At 44.4% G+C, this 19638-nt stretch overlaps 2 protein-coding genes across 3 annotated transcripts in view; one reads left to right on the top strand and one right to left on the bottom strand.

Moving 5' to 3' along the window:
- otud7a (OTU deubiquitinase 7A) overlaps positions 1-15447 on the bottom strand; it is a 51668-nt gene extending 36221 nt beyond the window's left edge. The window contains exons 1-2 of one of the 2 annotated variants that reach the window (XM_053884752.1): positions 15336-15447; positions 2694-2888 (exon numbers count right to left, since the gene is read on the bottom strand). The gene's annotated coding sequence lies outside the window, so the exon portion shown is untranslated. The remainder of the gene's footprint in view (positions 1-2693; positions 2889-15335) is intronic. The other variant, XM_053884753.1, reaches the window with a different exon arrangement.
- On the top strand, positions 4355-18888 carry LOC128770376 (proprotein convertase subtilisin/kexin type 5). Its single transcript, XM_053884754.1, has 16 exons — positions 4355-4701; positions 6690-6893; positions 7839-7907; positions 7982-8024; positions 10545-10693; positions 11985-12179; positions 14087-14173; positions 14280-14478; positions 14538-14761; positions 14878-15120; positions 15199-15444; positions 15519-15714; positions 16741-16946; positions 17000-17100; positions 18029-18200; positions 18264-18888. The coding sequence occupies exons 1-16, from the start codon at positions 4524-4526 to the stop codon at positions 18626-18628; spliced, it is 2877 nt and encodes a 958-aa protein (XP_053740729.1). The 5' UTR covers positions 4355-4523; the 3' UTR covers positions 18629-18888.
- The last annotated feature ends 750 nt before the right edge of the window (positions 18889-19638 follow it).

Here is a 19638-nt window from a genome sequence, read left to right as displayed (position 1 = left end):
GAATGAGGACATAGGTGTGACTCTGTATGATCAAGATGGGTGAAGGAGGAGGGTGGTCTGCAGTCCGACCAAACAATAATACAGGTAAATGATCTTCCACGGATGAGAGAGAAAGACCAGATTCAGGCTTACATAACCTGACCAGGCTCAGGCTGGCACCTTAGTGAAACGGATGTGTCAAAGCAATAGCTTGACCGTCCATTTCCTGAGGTTTCACCCTCATTTTTTAACATGACTGATGGGCCAGGCTCCATGAACAACAGCTGACCTCCACACGCTCCCCTTGCCTCGCCACCTGTAGGGACAGGAAAAGACTGAGGGCCACTTCTGCCCTGAGACGTGATTGGACGATAATTACCGGCAGCACTTGGCTCCTTATATCGCTTCTCGAGTTCTGAAATCAGAAGTCTTTTAAAAATAGATTTAAAACCATGTTGCTTTGCTGTAAATCCTCTGAAGAAAAGTGACACGAAAGCCTACTTCAACAACAAAAGTCAGAAGTTTCTCTCATATCTGACCAGGTGCCAAGCAACCCCTCCTCCACAACTCCTTCCTAAACCCACTCTGGGACTAGCATGACACAACCCAACCTGAGATGGGCCTCTGGGTGCAAGTAGGAACATATACAGGCCCAACTTTCTTGTATCAGCGTGTTTTCCATTTTGACCTGGACACCAACAGGGCAGGAAGGGGAGGCGAATGGACCATTCTTCCACAGGAAGTATTTTACTTACATTCAAATTCAAGACAATAAAAGGACCTCAACAACAGTATGACCCACTCCTGCAACAAAACAAAGATGGCGCCCACAAGGCTTGTCAAAGAAGCGATAGTACGATCACATGATTCACTTAACATGGCAAGACATATCTTCATTCAACGTCTGATTTCAATTCTTTCCAAACGTAGTAAGAAGACAACCTATTAATTTATACATCAATCCAATCCAACATCCCAGCAAAATAAATTATTCACTTAATGAAGACATATTTCTACTTAAGCACTCCACACCCAGAGTAACCAAACGCAGTCCCACTTCCTGGTTAAATCCCTGAACTTGAAGGAAACTACATGAATCAAATACTTCCTCGTGTTGATCAACAGAACATCAAATCCGTCGAAACATTGACAAAAAGCCCCAGTGTTTTCATTGTAAAAAGTGTGGGGGGGAAATACAGTTTTCCAGGCTCTTGAAAGTGAGGAGAACAACCTTGAGAAGTAAAATGTCATGTGTGATCCAAGCAGCGTTCTTACGGTTCCATAAAATAAGCCAAACTTCCTGAATCTTTCAGATTTAATCACTCTGGAGCACTCTTTCAGTCTGAATAGCTAGCAGCCCGTTCTGGCAGTCGACAGAAAGCTCTAAGTCGACTTTCATAACAATCTCCCTCAATTCTTCCATCCGCAAACAAATAGGTGATTTATTTTATTACCTCCGCCAAAGAGGTGGCGTTTACTTGTGGTAGCAAAACAGCTTGAAAAGCCATGAACAGATTTCAGTGAAGAAAATGTGGATAACAGGACAAGGAATATATTAGAATGGTGTTCTGGAATACCATTGAGATACTGTAGAATCCTGTAGAGCTCAATAGGATGGCAATGATCATAAAAAACATTTGTAATAATAAAATGCTTGTCGGTCAATAATATTAATATGGGTGAATATGAGGTGCTTGGCAGAAGTTAGTTCACGCCGAGTGCCTTTTACTGTCAAGTCAAACAACATAATTCACAGACTAAATGGACAAAACAGGAGAATACATTGGTCTATTAGGAAGAGTTCATACTTGGAAAACTTTTGCCATTTGAAAATAACATGTAGCTACAGTCCAGGGAGTAACTCTGAAGCACTCAGGTTTCCTCCCGCAACACAAAAGCATGACGTCTCTAGTGGTGAGCAGGCCAGGGGGTCCCCCACCTCCCTGACCCCATTATTAAAACAGCCACTTCAAGACACTAACTAACCAACAAATCATCATCATTTAAATGAGAATAACTTCTCAACAACCCCACATCATTTCTAACTACGCATTTTTCCCCATTTTACAACCACTTGAAAGCAGCTTGCATGGCCCCAAACAGGGAAGAGGCGATGCTCATATTTTGTGAATGAGAGAAGCTGGTGACATGGAGCATTATACGACCAAACAAAGGGGGTGAAGAGTCGCCCACAGGTCGACTTCCCTCACTGTCTGGTGACAGGTCTTACACGGGGAGTCACAGACGTGCTATATTTCAACGATCTTTTGCTTTTCGGTGGACGCTTTAAACGAGGCCAACATTGAAAGCAAAACAACGAGCACGTTGCTCTATAAAACTGCCTGCTGTTTCAATGAATCACGTCTCATTCACCCGCTTCCCTCTTCATTTAGAGCTACATAGCCAACAGGCTAATAAGCTAGCATCCCCAAATACAGCCAACTGATGTCACACATTTGTACTGTACAACATGTTGGACAGGAGCTGAAGCGGTGAAGACTCGTCTCGGCAGCGTCGCAGACAAAACGCACGGCCTCGAGTCTCGCCGCCTTCGACCTGGAGGAAAGGTACTGGGATGGAAGTTGGGAGCATCGCGGCACGTACAGTAGGTGCACCTGTCTGCGGTGCCGCTCCATTGTGTCCGGCTGGTACCAGCCTTCCGGGCCGGCCTGTCAGCGGCAGCGGGGAGACGGAGACGACGGCGAGCCTCTTACCGTTCTGCGTTCAGTCATCGCGCCCCATGCTGATGCGGCTCGGTCCAGACCTCTGACGAACCGTTAATTCCTCTCGGCTGTCTCACCGCCTCGCGCTCTGTCTCGCTCTCTCATCCCCATGTCATCTTTCTCCGCTGCAGCAGAAGGCTGGCCACGCCCCCTTCCACACGACGCGACATGACGTCACCCGACGCTCTGTGACACAAAACAATCAACTAAAATTGTATAAACTTTTCCACTAACATTTGTGTAGTTTTGCATGAACATTTATCCTGATGATGCGATACATACTTTTATCGCAATATATTATATTGACATTTATATTGATTCACCTTTGCTCATTCGTCATTATTTAATTTCACTTTTTTTATTCTTATTTCATTTAAAACGCTATTGAGTGAAACGCAATATCCATTTTCGTCCTATTTTGGATGACAATGAAAGTAAAGGAGTTCAATCTATTTTAACTCTATTTTGTGGGCAGTCACAGAAAAAGAGACAAAAACAGTAAATAAAATGTGAAAATAAATTTCAAATAAAGTTGACTGATAGATTTGATTCATTTGTTTTGTACAGTTTTTCTTAATACATTTGTATTAATATATTCATACAATTTCCACTAACATTTGTCTAGTTTTGCATGAACATTTATCCTGGTGATGTGATACATATTTTTATTGCAATATAGTGCATTGCCATTTATATGTGATTCACCTTTGCTCATTCATAATTATTTAATTTCCATTTTTTTTGTTCTTATTTCATTTAAAACGCTATTGAGCGAAATGTAATATCCAGTCCTAATTTCATCCTATTTTGGATGAGAATGAAAGTATATGAGTTCAATCTATTTTACCTCTATTTTATGGACAGTTACAGAAAAAGAGACAAAACAGTAAATAAAATGTGAAAATAAATTTCAAATAAAGTTGACTGATTTGATTTGTGTTGCACAGTATTTCTTAGTATATATTGTCGTGTAGAATCTATATATATATCAACACAAATGTTTTGAAACCATACAAAAAAAATAATTGTGACAGCCAGATATTCGTGGACTTAATCAACCCAAATGATACACAACAATTGATAATATATTGTGCTGTATATTTAACAACTTTCCACAATGTAAAAAGAACACTGAACGTCCATCTTGTTTTGTGATTTTTAATAAGGTGATGCAGCAACTTTTTAAATGTCGCTCACAGGTGTCATTCGTTTGTCAGTGCGGTGTCAGCTATTAACCACTAGAGGTCACTGTGGTTACGCAGAACCAAATCACAATGTTTCTCTGGAATGTTTAACGCCGGCATCTTGATGTATGTGAAAACAATAACTAAAACATAAATAAATAATCATTTATTAAATAAGATTACAAACAATAAGTTACAATTATGATATTGTTATAAACATTTTATTTTAACTACTTCACCTTGTTCGATGGTCGTGAAATAATCTATACCGTAATACAGGGAACAGACGCGCAGTGTTGTAAGTTAAACATTCTCCTCATAGTAAATCGATTGCTTGACTAAATCTTTACAAATATCCACGTTACACATTCACACAGTTGCACAACTATATTGAGAAATTATTCTCCGCCATTTCCAATTCATCCGAATGTGTTGCCGCCTCGTCCTCCACACAAAAGGTGGGTGTTCTCCTGCATCATCGGTGGCCGCACTCCGCTCCACTTCTCTGTCAACCGGTCGAGCGGGTCATCAGTGTTGTCACGGCGTCCACCTGCTTCGCCAGCCGCGTCTCTCCCAGCGCAGCCCCCGCCACTGTTTGCTTTTCCTCATTCCCGGAGGAAACTCCCGAGTCAGAGCCATGAGACCAGCCGTCGTGATCCAGATAATCCTCCACTACGTTGGATTTATTGGCTGCAGATTGACGTCTCCCTGCCCGAGTGGACAGTTTCTGCTGAGGAACCAGTGCGTCCTCTGTCACCCCACCTGCTCCGAGTGCGACGGACATGAGCTGTACGAGTGCACTACCTGTGGAGTTGGTGAGTCCGTCTCCTACCGCCTCTTCAACCAGAGTAATCGACTGAATTGTTGTCTAAAAAAGGACGTTTATATTGATATATATTGCTCAACCTAACCCACAACTCTTCTCTCAGCCATTTGTCACATCTTGTTTTAAATGTATCAGCAACTACTGGTGTGAATCCGAGCTCTGATTTGGTCATTTTAAAGTGGAGCAGCAGTGATCAGACTATTGCGTTTTGCTCAGACCTCCGCTGCTTTTTCCACTGTAATTCGATCATGTTTGAATGGCTCCTTTGTTGATCAGAGAAAGGAGAAAATACACCCTGGGGCTGGAGGTATTACTGTCGCAGTTCACTGGGTTTAACCTGAAAGTTCTTCTATTCCTGCGAGGAGATGGTGAGTTACTCCTGTTACCTCACCTACTGCTCAGGAATGCCAGCTCAGTTGTTGGATAAGGCAAATGACTTGAAAATGTCAAGGTGTCCTTCTGCTAGCCTCTGGTTTTAAGGCACAACTGCCAAAATGGAATCACATGGACCTCAAAGTTTGACATCACAATGAAGCTCCGAAGAGATTGGGCCCCATTCTAAGCAATGGAAAAGGCCGACTGACCTTTAGCTCAACACTCCTTGCTGACTAGCTGCGTGTCTTCTAGTCCAGTGATTCTTCCTCGAGCGCCTCCTAGAGGGTCGATAAAAGTGTCTTTGTTTTAGACCTTTGGGCCTTGAGAGCCACAAGACGCTCAGTTTTAATATATTAGCCACATATGGTGGCAAATCTGTGATAGTTACCAACTATGGAGAAGTTCCTGAAAAGAAAAAATACTAAAGAAAGTAAAAAACAGTAAAAGCTGTTCATGAAAGCACCTGTTGAAGCAGTTTTAAAAATGAATTAGAATATTTTATGGCGATACTTACGCTTCTTCTTTGGAGTTAAATATTTTTATTTTATGATATTTAGACATTCAGTTTTTCCAGTTTTCTCAACAGTTTGCATCAAGTATATTTTCCTTTTTTCTTTAGTAAATTTAATGAATATGACTTGCACCTGGTTCTGCTCCTGGTTGGAATTTTCAATGACAAATTTTTCATGTAATTTCACAAGATTTTGCTTTGTTTATGTGTAAGTAGATTAAATATAGTTGTTGATCATAAATTAAATCAAGAGTCATGAATCAGTTCTATTACTTGAACGGGCCCTGGGCCCATTTGTTTTGGGAGCGGTGGGCCCCGTGATCAGAAAGGTTCAGAACCCCTGTTCTCGTCCTTACGGTTTAGAGGCACTTGTGAGTCGATTCAAGCAGAGGTGCGATTCAAGTTTTTGATAAGTTGTTTGATAAGTTGCCAGATTCTAGGGGAGAAAATCCGTAGCTGTACCCCCAGAATCCCCCTCCTACCTTCCCATGACTTTCTTTTTAATTTGTCAAACCATAATGGGAAAAAAAATGTATTTTTTCGGCTTACGAAGATGAAACGTTAGCGAGGAATTTAGCTGAAGCTAAAACAGTAAGAGCCAACTGACCTTCAGCAGCTTTTAAACTGAGGGAAAAAAACACAGCTGCGCGGTTGATGCTCTACACCAGCGAGCACGGTGCACTGTTGCCACACAGCCAGGAGCTGGTCGTAGTTCAGACCAAGAGCGAGAAAGGAAGGAGCAGCTTGCGTCTCCTCGACTCCCGTTTTCACACATTCCCTGAGCAGCGCTGGGCAGATGAGACTGTGCCGATACTCAGCTGAGACACCCCCAGTTCCGCCTCAAGCCTGGTGGCAGGTGGGACGGTATTAATAAACAGGGCTAAGGAGGATTCAGACAAGAGCTCTGACATCTCCTCTGCTGTGACTGACCGTGTTTACTGCAGCCTGTATCAGATAGATGCGTTCATACGGATGCTACTGCTCTTCATCCCAAACAGAGGTCACGTGGTGCGCTTCAAGGTCCAGTTTCAGGCCTTGTTTTTCATCTCAATTCTTTATTTACTCTTCTCTCTTGTCTCCTTCCTCCTCAGATGAAAACGTACAGGAGCGCTTCCTCCACCAAGGACGCTGCCGGACACATTGTCCCAGGGGACTTTACCCTGACAGGGGTCACTATGCCTGTCTGCCCTGCATCGCCAACTGCGAACTCTGCACAGATGGTAACATTTGCGCCAAGTGTCGGGAACACTACAAACTCCAAGGTGGACTCTGCCAGGCTGCGTCATGTGACATAGGTGAGAGCAGCGCTGCATTGTCAGGTGACACGCGTGCAGTCGGGATGGACGACACATCTGAAGTAAACCAGGCGAATTGACTCCACTTTGGCAAATTGAAAGTGGCTCACAGCACCAGTGCGAGGAGGAGTTGATTGTTTACTTTCTGTTATTAATCTTCTGTTCATGAATGAAAATTAATAACGGTCTTTCAGATTTACAATGTTTTTGCTGCAACCTCAGATGTGCTTTCCTGCATGTAAAATGTCGTGATGAAAATATGAAGCAAAGAAAAACAGTTTTGAAATTCTACTATTAGCAGTCAGGCAGATATGAGTGATTCAAGTTGTCCAAGGAAAGGTGATGTTCGGGAAACATCAGCATCTACGGTTTCGACTCCTTTGTCAACCAGTTGCTCGGTTTCTTCTGCGTTTGGGGCACAATTTTCAAGATGCTTCTGGCACCGTCTATTCCCGACACTAAGGGAATTCAAAACGCTTTTATCTCATTACGTAGACAACAACATTATGGAGGATATGAGCTGCTATGTGGAGGTCCGCACTCTCCCAGTGCTTTTATGTTTTGACAGTATACCAAGTACATGCAGTACAGGAACAAAATTATTATATTTGACTTTTATTTCCAAACCCAGTCAAGCAATACCATGAGTCAAATGTCTATGTCTATCAAGAGTTCCTTGTAGGAGCCACGTTGTAGACGCTAACAGCTTGAAATCAGTGAAACAATTGAGCCCCAAATATTTACTGACAGAAGGTGTTCATGCGCCTTCTGCTTTGTGTGAGAGGAAATAAAGTTTAATAGTAATGATACTTCAAGTTAGTTTTCACTGAACCCACTAACACATCGGGATATGAGATTCTGTCCTTATCGTTCAGCCCTACTGTAGTATGTATTGAAGGACAACCCACAGCATAGCAAGTGAATATCCGTACTTTCTGCTGCCAGGGCAGGTGCAGGACCCTGACACAGGAGAGTGCATCAGCTGTGAGATGAGCTGCAAAACATGCTCCTCTGGTAGGTCACGTGACACCGTCCTATGCATCTGTTGTCATTGAGCTGTAATGGACGTGTTTTCTCTTCCTCGACAGAAGACCCTGGGATCTGCACCAGCTGCGTCGAGGGACACTTCCTGTAAGTTTTTATTCCTCATAAATGGAATTTTACATCTTGTTTGTTGTGAATGTAAACATTTTTAAGTTAGTTATTCCTCCATTCCATTTAAAAAGTGTATTTTTTTCCTGCTTCTTTCGAGGGTTGTGATATTAGTTAACAAGACAGATGCGAGTAACAAAGCTGGAACAGAGCGTCAATTGTGCGACCTCTCACAGGAGTGTGAGTCGGGTTTCCTTCCACTGCAAGTCCTGCATTGTCACCTGAGCCCTGTTGAGAGCAGGAGAATGGTCCGCTTCAGCGTGTTTTCAGGCTGAGTGAGGGGCTCAGAGTCGACGTGGAAACCCTCTAGCTAAGGCTGACTGTGACTCCTGTCGATCACCTTGGCTATTGACATGAATGTGTAGCAGATTCTCTGCCACACAAAAGCTTGTGAAACACAAATTACCCTGTCGAGATGTTTCATGAGAGGTGTGACACACGAGTTGACCCTGGTGCTGGACGTAATTGGGGTCAAAATTCAGGGAGATAATGAAGCAGAGAACCGGGAGATGGAATTGAGGCCGGTGGAATGTCTGTGAGGAAGTAAACACGGCGGATTATTTAGCAGCATTACCTCAAATTCACCCCAAAAACTGACCACTTCCTACTGTAAATTGAACAACAAAAGCGAGTTTTGGGTTGAATTCCACCTTATTATCAGAGGTAAACTCACAACCCACCTCCACCCAGGCTCCTCCCTCCATGTTCACCATCATTGTTTACACTCATATCTGTCCCTGGGTCTGATTTACCACATTATCTATTCCAACATTTCACTAGCTTCGGGAGAGTGCCTGTCTTCCGCCCCCCAAAAGACGCTCCTAAAACTGAAGGTTGCTCTGGAAATGCCGTTGTGGTCTTCAGGAATGGCTGGTCCAATATTTGCCCTGAGGGATTCTTAAACATCCTGGAGACTCTCGGGTTGTATACCGTTTCCAGGCCCTAGACAGCGCTGAGTCGGCACCCACTGCTATTGTAAATGAGTTGATGGATGTTGTGTGGCGCCTCCAGCTGTTCCTGCTCAAACAATCAGCACATCTTTGCACCACAGAAACACAGCGGGAAGACAAAGCCTTGGTGGACAGAAGCAGGAAGTGCAGGGACGAGGTGATGCTGGGTTGAAATATGTGATGGGTGAAGGAGAGATTAGAGTCGGCAGTGGGAAATTTAGAGGGGCTTCAATCAAAAGTGTTCTGCGTCATGTCAAATATGACCCACCCATACTCAAATTCAATGAGCCCAGCTACTTGCTGTACAAAGCTCATGCTTCAGGGGTCAATACTTGGACCATCTTTTTTGTTTTTAACTGCCCAGTGAAAAGTGCCCAGTGTTTTCAGGTGTAATGTTTTTATTTATTTATTTTTATTTATATTTTGAACTTTTGCTGATGAAAACATAAACGTTATTTATTTTATTATTTATTTTTCAAGCTTTCAAACAACAGTAATGCTCCTTGCGTGTGTATACACTCACTTAATATAATATAAATAAAAAAAATAATAAATAAAGGAAAATTCAACGCTAGTGTCTTTCAATCAAAGAGAGTATACACAGTTTTGGAGTGTGGCAACATACTTCTACAGTTTTTTGCTACTGTTTATGTCTTTTAGCAAAAGTTACCACAGTGGATGCTGTTTTGAACCGGCGCTCTATCCTCGGCACAATCGCGGCGATCTTCCGAAATAATGGAGTCACAAACTCTCACAAGCAGAGCAGATATATTCAACTGAAGGGTAGAACAAATCATGAGTCATATTAATTGAAAACAGGCCTGTAGATTGTTGGTAAAAATGTTTGGTGTCTGGTAGAAAGTGCCACCAAATCCTTCATTTGAAGTTTAAGTTACTCCTTGAGTTTTTAAAAACCTGATCGGGACTGCTGGACGTGATGGCATCGCACATTTAGCACCTACTGCTAGCAATCAAGAATGAGCTTCGGTGGAGGTCCGTGCTCTCTGAGTGCTTTTCAAGGACATTTTTCTACTTATCGAGAATATCTATCAACTAAAATAGAATGTACAAAATAAATCTCTGCTAGTAGCTTTGCTGCAGAAGCCCAGACACATTCAAGTCCTGTCATTTTTGGCTCTTCACCCTCTGATCTATTCCCTTCACATCCCCGTGAGAATGTTGGACATGACGACCTGTTCTCACAGAGGCTTCAAATGAAACCGCTCACAATGTGCTATTGTCTCTTGTGTGTGCCTCTGGACGAGGCTCGACCCGCCGCACCTTCTGAAGCCAACAATGTGGCTGCAGGTGTGCAGCGACGGCACGTGATCGCCTCTTACATGCGGCGTGTCCCTACACTTTATCCATCATCATTAGTCCTTCACTCACCAGTGAGGGATTCTGCGGCGCCAAACAAAACAAAGCTCATGTTGATTAATCGCGGCGACATCTAGCTTCAGTCAATAAATCGTTGACATGCAAACAGAGAGGCCAATGGACTGTTAAATATTAGCCTCAGGTGTTTATGTTTGGACCCTTCCCGCCACAGGTTCAGGCACCAGTGTCGCTCGCACTGCCCTCAGAGCACCTACGAAGACTGGGGCCGGGGCGTGTGCCTGGCCTGCCCCTCGCCGTGCACCGACTGCAGCAGCGGCGGCACCCGCTGCCTCGCCTGCCAGCCTGGATACTTCCTCAACGGTACCTGCGTCTGCGAATATGAACGATCGCAACTGGGAAGTCATCTGTCGCTCCCGTCTGAGCCGCGGTTTGGTTTGCAAAGGACGGTCGCGTCAGCAAATCTGGAGCACGAGCTATGCAAATGAGCGTTTTATGCAAACACCAAATTAAGATTTCCTCACAAGCTGCATCAGCCCTTCGGCCATGGCATGAAGGTTGTAAATGAAGCACATGCTTGACTCATAACAGCACCGTGCTTTTTCTGTCCACCCTTTATAGAGCTAGCAAGCACTCAAAGAAAGAGAAAATTGTATGAATAATTGACTTCATATAGCAACATTCTGCTACTTAGCTGCTTCTTCCAGCCACCACTGGTTGCCTTGGCGACTCATGCTGGAGTGGAATTGTGCATTTTCTTCCTCATATATTGGTCCTGTTAGCTGCTTTGTATCCAGCAGAGATCATGGGTAGTCAACATGGCATCCAGATATAGGTTTTTGCCTTTCAGTACCGTTGCTTTTAAACTGACCTCTGAGCCACGTGTTGGGATAGTTCCCACACCACAGTGATGTTGAGCTCATTTCCGTGACAAAAATATGGCGGGAGAGCAGGAAAGAGTACAGAGCCCTGGAAGTGAAATGCATGTCTTTATTTTTTTTATCTCAGGATAATTTTTATCTCAAGATAAAAAATATCTCTGGATACAAAATTATCATGAGATTAAAATTTTACCCAAGATAAAAATTATCTCGAGATATAAATTATCACAAGACAAAATTTATCCTGAGATAAAAATGATCACAAGATAAAATGTATCCCGAGATAAAATTATCTCGAGATACAAATTATCACTAGATAAAATTTATCCAGAGATAAAAATTATCTCAAGATTAAAGATTAAAGAGATTAAAGTCATGCATGTCATATCCAAAAAAAAAAACACATGTATGTCACTTCCAGGCCTCCGTAAAAGTGCAAGATAAAATCGAACCAAAATCAAATCAGCTGACACCTTTAAGTCAAAATCATTATAAGATATTTGCAAAAACAACTTCCTGTACGACTAGATTTCGCTATTGTGGTGATCAGAGGTCCTTTAGCAAGAATCAGGTTTAACAGCGACGGTTCCATCAGTCGCATTAAGCTGTGTTTCGCTGCACAAACATGATTCGCACATAAGCAAGTCCACTTCAACACGCCTCGTCTTGAGTGTCCTGAACCTCCTACTCATTTGTTGAATAATGCATGCAGTTCACACTCACTACAGTTCTGTGAAAGTTTAAATCCAGCCAGTGATCCTGTCCCTCGCCAGGTGGTGAGTGCGTGAAGCAGTGTCCGCCGCAGTCCTTCAGTGACTCCACCGGGTGGCGCTGTCAGCCCTGCCACAGCGTGTGCCAGACCTGCCACGGCCCTCGAGCCTCAGACTGTGACCTGTGTCTGGGTGGGAACCCTCCGCTGCACAGCCAGTGTCCCTTTGTCAGCTGTGGCCTCGGGCAGTATTTCGACGGTAAGGTGAAGCGGTTTCTGGGGTGTTTCTCCGTGGGGTTGCGCGATCTGTCAACACATCAGCGGCATTCACTGGTTTGTCAGGAGAGTGACAGGTGTTCAGTGCAGCTCCAGGACCAGTTGAGGTGAGCGTGTGGGCTGAAGGAACATGTGGCGCGTCACTTCTCTGTCAAGTGTCGCCGCAGCTACACCAGTCAGCTTCTGACAGAGACATGTTTCCTGCTATTGTGAGCCACAGTTGTGTTCATTTAAACCGAATCTTGGTGATATTTCATGGAGCTCCAGTCACCATTGTTGTCAAGCTGGGGGTTGTTATTTCTCTACTTGTAAAATGCCACCCGCACCTCAACACATCTTGATCCTCATCCTTTCACGTCCTCACTCATCAGATGTTTGTCTTCCTCTTATTTACCTCCAACATTCTTGGTCCAAGTCACTCTCTCCTCTGTCCAAACCATCTGATCTCCCTGATCAGGTTGTTTTCCAGTCATCCATCATGGCTGAGACTTCTATCCCATAGAGCAGACCTGGGCAAAGTGTGGCCCAGGGGCCAAATGCGGCCCTTTGCCTGTGTTTTTGTGGCCCTCAGGGGGTCAGACTAAAACTATGCAACTGAAAAGTAGTCTTTTTTGTTTCCATTTTAGCCAGTACTAGTTCAACAGAAAATACAACACATTCATGACTAAATTTTAGTTTCTTCTTTTTTTTGGTAATATTTTCCTCAAAATTTGTTTTTATTTTTTTAAATAAATTGCGTTTTCATCTTCGATGTTTGGGCCATAGTTTTATTATTTCTATACAAATAAAATGCATGTGAAATGATTTATTCATAGGTTTCATGCCATATTTACACTTCTTAATATCCTTGCTTTCATTGAACCGTTTATGCTTCATTTCGTCCATGTTACGCAAGATTTTTTTTCTGCCACGTTTGGTAGTCATTGCCGCCTTTCTTTTGGCATGATGGCCCCTCACAACAGTCGCAGTTTATGATGTGGCCCTTTAGTAAATTTTACTGCCCACCTCTGCCATAGAGCCTCCCCTCCTTGCTCGCGCTTATTTTCACGGATCACCACTAGAGGGAGACATTCACGCTTTTTGTATTTACCCTCGTTCACCGACGAAGCAAAACAATCCATACCGTCTGTGTTTACGATTGATGAACATGCGAATTATTGTCAGTAAAATGAGTGAGTATGTCTAAAATTTTATTTCTGATATTTACAAAACTTGATAAAAAAAAGTCATTGTGTTAGTAGATTGATTGAATTTTTAATTGAAGGGCAAATATACTACCAGTACACTATATTGTTGACGATTTGGCTTTTACTAGTGAATATTATTATTAGTGGTAGTAAAATGAAAAGTAGAACAGGCAGTATAATGACTGGTTGTATAACTATTAAATTGAAGCTCTTAAAACGGCACAAATAATTGGTTTAAAAGCTCAAGTTAAGCTGTTAATACTATTGGTGGTTATTGTAGTGAAATAATAGTTTTTCTGGCTGAGTAAAAGGAGCATTTTTGTCAATTAAAATGCAACAATTTTAAGTGAAATACTGGATAATATGTGGTAGCAGTGATTCTAGTGTAGGAATTTATTTGAGGATTGTAGTAGTTTTCAGTCAACGGTTATTTAAACTGTAAAATTCAGGAGTACTTGTGGCAGTAATAAAAGAAGTAGTAAGAGACGTAACTTTGGTTTTGGTAGCAGTAAACACTAGTTGTAAAGTTTTTAGTTGTGGTGGAGGTAGTGTTACTAGTATGGTTTGCAATGGCGCGGTTATGGAAAGAGTGATGGTAGAGGAGTAGAACTGCAGGTGAGTTTTTGAGCAGGACTCGCCACTGTCACTGAGTGTTGAGCTCCATTTGTCTGACCATTGTGGTGCGTTCATGTTCTCGCTGCAGTGGTGCACGGCAAGTGCCTTTCCTGCGACGCTTCCTGCAAGACCTGTTTCGGCCCGCAGGGTCTGGACTGCTCTTCTTGCTTGAAAGGTACTAGTCACATATGTTCTTCCTTGACAGTTTCATTGAGCCGGACAATATTTGTTTCTAATCCGTTTTGATTGAGACCAAACTTGTTGCTCCTCTTCTGCTCCAGGATTCTTCCTGGACCAGGACAGCGCCTGTGTGTCGCAGTGTCCCTCTGGCTCCTTCGCCAACGCCGCCACTCAGTTGTGTGAGAACTGCTCCCCGAACTGCGAGTCTTGCGTCGACACCAGCGATAACTGCATGAGCTGCCCCGCGGGCAGCGATGCCCGCTTCCTCCACCAGGGGAGATGCTGGTCCAACTGTCCCGAGTAAGTCCGGACCACGGACCTCGCCGTGATCGCTCCCTCCTGACGCTGATGTGTTCCAGTGGCTTCTTTGAGACGGCTGACGCCTCGTGTGAGGCGTGCGACGGCTCCTGTCTGACGTGTGACGGCAGCAGCACCACATGTCTGTCCTGTGCTGAAGGCCATTATTTGGAGAGCAGCACCTGCCGACTCAACTGCTCGGTCCGGACGTTCCCGGCCGACGATGGGATGTGCAGGCGCTGTCCGCTACACTGCGACGTCTGCTCAAACGAACGGACCTGCTTCAGTGAGTGAAAAACACTGTGCTCGACGTGTGGCGTTCCTCATAGGTCATCTCTGGTTCCCGTCCAGTTTCCACATCCAAACATTTCTGAAGCTCAGGAACTTGTCGTGCTTGTTTAGAATGCAGCTTCCTGTACCTGATGCTGAACGGGGTTTGCAAGGCCAACTGTCCCGCCGGGTTCTACGAGGACATGGACGAGGGCCGCTGCGGCCAGTGCCACCCGACCTGCAGCAGCTGCTCAGGCCCCCTGATGGACGACTGTGAGACCTGCTCAACCTTCACCCCTAAACTCTACAAAGGCTCGTGCTCCAAGACCTGCCCGAGCGGGACCTACTACGAACCCGCGGCCGTGGAATGTCAAGGTAACTTTTGAGCTGTTTCTGTCCCGCATTTGCACGTCCTTGCATTTGAAATGGGCAAATCCCGCCCCGTGCGTGCAGAGTGTCACCAGACGTGCCAGAGCTGCAGCGGCGCCAGCCCCAACCAGTGCACCCAGTGTGAAAGAGGCCTGGTGCTGGATCCCAACACGCTGCTGTGCGGCGTGACCGGCGACACCGACTGCCCTCCGAGGACGTACCTGCACGACGACCGCTTCACCTGCATGAGCTGCCACCGCCACTGCTACTCCTGCGAAGGCCCGGGAAGCGACGCCTGTCAGACCTGTGCCGTCCCGAAGTACCTCCACAGTAGGAGACGCCAATGACTGAGGAGGAGAGAGAGAGAGAGAGAGCTGTGTGTCAACTCTGTGTTCAACCCCCAGATCGCACCTGTGTGATGGAGTGTCCGGCCGGAACGTACGGCTCCACGCAGGAAGCCGACGGAAAAGAGCTGGGGTTCTGCGCCACGTGCCACCATGTCTGCGCCACGTGCAGCGGGGCGTCGCCTAAAGACTGTCTCACCTGCGCCAGAGGATACCTGCGCCTGCTGCACCTCTGTGTCACCCACTGCCCCACAGGGTAGCTAGCTTGCTAAATGAGAGCTAAAATAGCTGGTCTGCCAAGTCAGGTGCCCACTACTCTGCACTTAAACGTCCGGTTATGTAGCTCTCATGCGTTTTTTGGCAGGTTGAGTTTCATGTAACCTCCGAAAAGTCACCACCAAAACATGTTTACCTTTAGATTTGCAATGGAAGGAGCAGGACACCGGGTCGCACGACCAGCTCCGCATAAAATGGGAATAAAACGGACATTTTGACTTCTTATAAAACAACATTTAATACAGTCACGGCAGTAAATCAAGATTTATGTAACTAAAGCGTAGAACAGTGTAGATTTACCAGCGTTTTGAACGTTTTCTCAGCCATTCGTTTCCTCTCTTCTGGGCTCGCGCGTCTAGAGGAAGGCTGTAGCGCTACTGCCATCTGCTGTCCGTTTGAGCTTATTGCAACACGAAATGTATTGCTAAAACATGTACAATAATAATAATAATAATGTAATAAGTACATTGATATTAGGTTAAAAAATATATAGTGTGTATAACAAATGAGGTTTTGGCAGAGAGCCGCGCTATCTTTATGCTTTTTTACTTATAGCTATTTTATTTAAACTTTAATTAATTATAAAAATTTTCAGTTTGCAGTCAATTTCATGTCTCATTTTCACCAGTTTGACTTTAAAGCAACAGGACCAACTTGCGTGTGGGTGTTATATATACTGGGAATTAGAATGTTTTTTTGTCAATGCAACTTTTTTAAAAATGAATGTAAGAAGAAAAAATATGGGCTAAAAATCTTGAAAAACAGTAGTGAATAAATTATATTTTATTAGTTTAAAGATTACCATTGTAAAGGAGTGAAAAATCTGACGTAAAGACATATAATCTTCAAAAATAAAATATTTGAGCAGAATATTATAATATTATATAATATTTTTTATTATATTATATATTATATATTTATTATAATATTATGTATTTATTGAAATAATTGATACATTTTCCTGTTTGATTTTCACATAATTATTTGAGTGCATTGTGTATTGAAGGTACTACAGCGCGGGCTCCAACTGTGAGAAGTGTGACCCGTCGTGTGAGATGTGCTCTGGCCCGGGACCAGAGTCCTGCAGGAGCTGCTCGCCTCCTCTGCTGGAGCTGCAGGGCACCAGGCTGTGTGTGGAGGCGTGTCCGCAGCGCTTCTATCTGCAGGACGGCGTCTGCAGACAGTGTCACGTCAGCTGTCAGACCTGCACAGGTGAGACTCGTGAGGTCTCCCCACAGCCCGAGAGTCATGACGTGTTTCTGTAGGTGACTCACCCGAAGACTGTCTGACCTGTGACTGGGGCAGCACGCTCAAGGACAAAGTCTGTTACCCACACTGTGAGGAGGGACAGTACTTCTCATTAGAGGTGGGCCCTGTTCACGTCATGGTTTTATAGATTTACTTCAATATTCATGTTGGATTGAAGTGGAGAATTCTGTTATCATCATTATTCTATTAATAATAACAGTAATATTAATGTCAAAATTCCCTAGTGTTGGACAAATAAAGGATACATATTCAAACATACTCCTTGGAAAAAAAATAGGGGTGGAATTTGATTTTAAAAAAATAATTTGTGATGAATTAATCTCACTAATGGCAGTTTAATGGTATGAGAATATTTGCCACAAGAAGCCACATTTTTCAATGTGAATGAATTTGGTATATAACTGAATCAAATGATGGACCCATAAATACATTTAAACAACAAAACATTTATTTATATGGCATCAGTTTGACAATAGCACAATAAATCACGACGGTGTCTATATTCCAGTTTTATATCACCTTATTTAAACTAAAGCTCTTTTAATGTCTTGAAAATATTTGTATAAGAATTTCAAGTCCATTCAGAGTCGTGGAAACCCTGACCATTGTGTAGTGAAAAACCTCCCTGAACAAAAGCAAACGATGCTTTTGTTTGCTTCTGTTCAGGGAGGATTCCTCCATGTTTGTTGTTGTTGTTCTCATCCTAGCTGCCACGTGTCTTGTGCATCAGTGGGATCAGTGGAGCAGGAACTCCTGCACTGACAAAGGTTCCCTGTTGTCTGGAGAACAAACTGTTCAATTAAATAAAATTAAATTATTTTTAATTGTAATTAATTCATCATAACTTAATTGTTAAATTCCCACCAATTCTCATCACTAAAATATATATTAATAAATTCTGTATTACTATCAGTAAAAATATACTTATATTAATGATGAATGAATAATTTCCTTCATCCCCTTTGATCCAGCTTTTCCTGTTCTGTTGCGGGTTTCTAAAGCTGAATTCTCTTTGGTCACTGCAGGAGTCCTGCGAGCCGTGTGACATCTCATGTAAGCACTGTACCGGTCCCAGACCCGACCAGTGTCTGATCTGCCACCAGGACTCCGGCCTCCACCCGATGGAGAGCCGCTGCGCTCGCTGCTGTCGGGCGGCAGGAAACGACAGCGACTGCTGCGTCTGCGACCGACGCTCAGGTTCCGTCCGGCCCACTTCAACTGGTGTTTCTGTTGGAAAATAACGCTGCTGTTCTCCCACAGCTTTGTGCGTGGAGTCGTCTCAGCCCAAATCGGAAGACGCGACCGACCTGAACGTGTCGTCGGGCTCTTTCAAACATGGCGCTGCCGCCCTGCCGGTGGCGCTGCTGCTGGCCATCGTGTTGGCGCTGGCCCTGTTCGCTCTGGTCAAAGCCCACGGCCGGAAGAGGTTCTGCTGGAGCCAGAGCTATGAGCGACTGAGCGGCAGCGCTGGCATCCACATGCCGCACGGCGTCCCCGAGCCCGACAGCGGCGACGAGGTGGACGTGGTGTACACCAGCCGAGGAGGATCGGTGTACCGCAGATACAGCTTCATCCACGAACAGGACGCGGACCAGGACCAGCACAGTCACCCCAACCAATCCTAGGCGCCATATTCAGCTGACTCATCAGCCAAGTCACCTTCCTCAGTCATGGGACTGTTTTACTGGGGACCAGTCAACAATGGAGTCATTTTTTTGTTCTTGTAAACCCTTGTGTTGTCACAAAAAACGATTTAATGAAAAATGTACTTAGTTGAAGCGGGCCATTGCTCCCGATATACATGTGTGGATGTTAGCTAGGAACCTCAGGAGAGTTTGTCTAGTCGTCTGCCTGTAGGAGTGTAAAAGTATGATGGTCAATAATACAGTTTGAAGTTGATGCTTGGGCTTTTCTTATTAGCATAGTGCGGCTACATGGCCAGTCTGTCGTGAGATGATGGCGGTTTTCAAACGTCTGGGCCTTTGAACAAATCGGAGTTCGAACAAAAATAAAGATTTTTTTGCTTCGGATTTCGAACGAAAATCCAGAACTTGAACGTCCCCGAGAAAAGCCGGAAAAAACAATAACGTGCGCGGACTCCGCACTGGACCGTGGTAGAGTGTCACAGGGGAGGTGCTCGCTCTCCACACCTCCGAGGCTGGAGCGTGCACTCCAGGGTTTGATGTCCTGTTGTGGGCTGGAGCTGGGACAGGGATGAGGCGAGTCTGGGACAGAGCGTGACTTGGTTTATGACTTTGTCACAGCCAAACTGCACAGAAGCGCACATTCAGAGCTGGACACGCACCGGGCACCTCTTCACTTCTGGAGAGACGTCACTCACTCGGCAACCCCTCCCACATGCAGCGGCCACACACGTAGAGGAACAGCGCACAGCAGCAGACACTCTACATTCACTCCTACAAAAGACTATTTTAAGGCTTGGAACGCATTAGTTCTTTTTCCATTCATTGTCATGGGAAAAATCGATTCAGATTTCGAACAAACCTCTTCTCGAATGGCCGTCTGGAACGATTGTGATTGAGAACCGAGGTACCGCTGTATACTGCGACTGGCGGATGGAAAATTTTACACAGTGTAATGTCTTCGTCCTGTTATCACTAGAGCTATGCATCAG

Source organism: Synchiropus splendidus, chromosome 14, assembly GCF_027744825.2.
Source record: "Synchiropus splendidus isolate RoL2022-P1 chromosome 14, RoL_Sspl_1.0, whole genome shotgun sequence".
Lineage (NCBI taxonomy): Eukaryota > Metazoa > Chordata > Actinopteri > Syngnathiformes > Callionymidae > Synchiropus > Synchiropus splendidus.
Note: the sequence above shows the minus strand (reverse complement) of the source record. Positions and strands in the feature narration are given on the sequence as shown.

What these genes read in the sequence shown, in the direction of transcription:
- LOC128770376 (XM_053884754.1), top strand. Translation starts at nt 4,524, where the DNA reads ATGAGACCAGCCGTCGTGATCCAGATAATCCTCCACTACGTTGGATTT. An exon ending in GGCTGCGTCATGTGACATAG is followed by an intron (nt 6,894 to 7,838) that starts GTGAGAGCAGCG and finishes TTCTGCTGCCAG; the next exon opens with GGCAGGTGCAGGACCCTGAC. An exon ending in CGCGGCCGTGGAATGTCAAG is followed by an intron (nt 15,121 to 15,198) that starts GTAACTTTTGAG and finishes CCGTGCGTGCAG; the next exon opens with AGTGTCACCAGACGTGCCAG.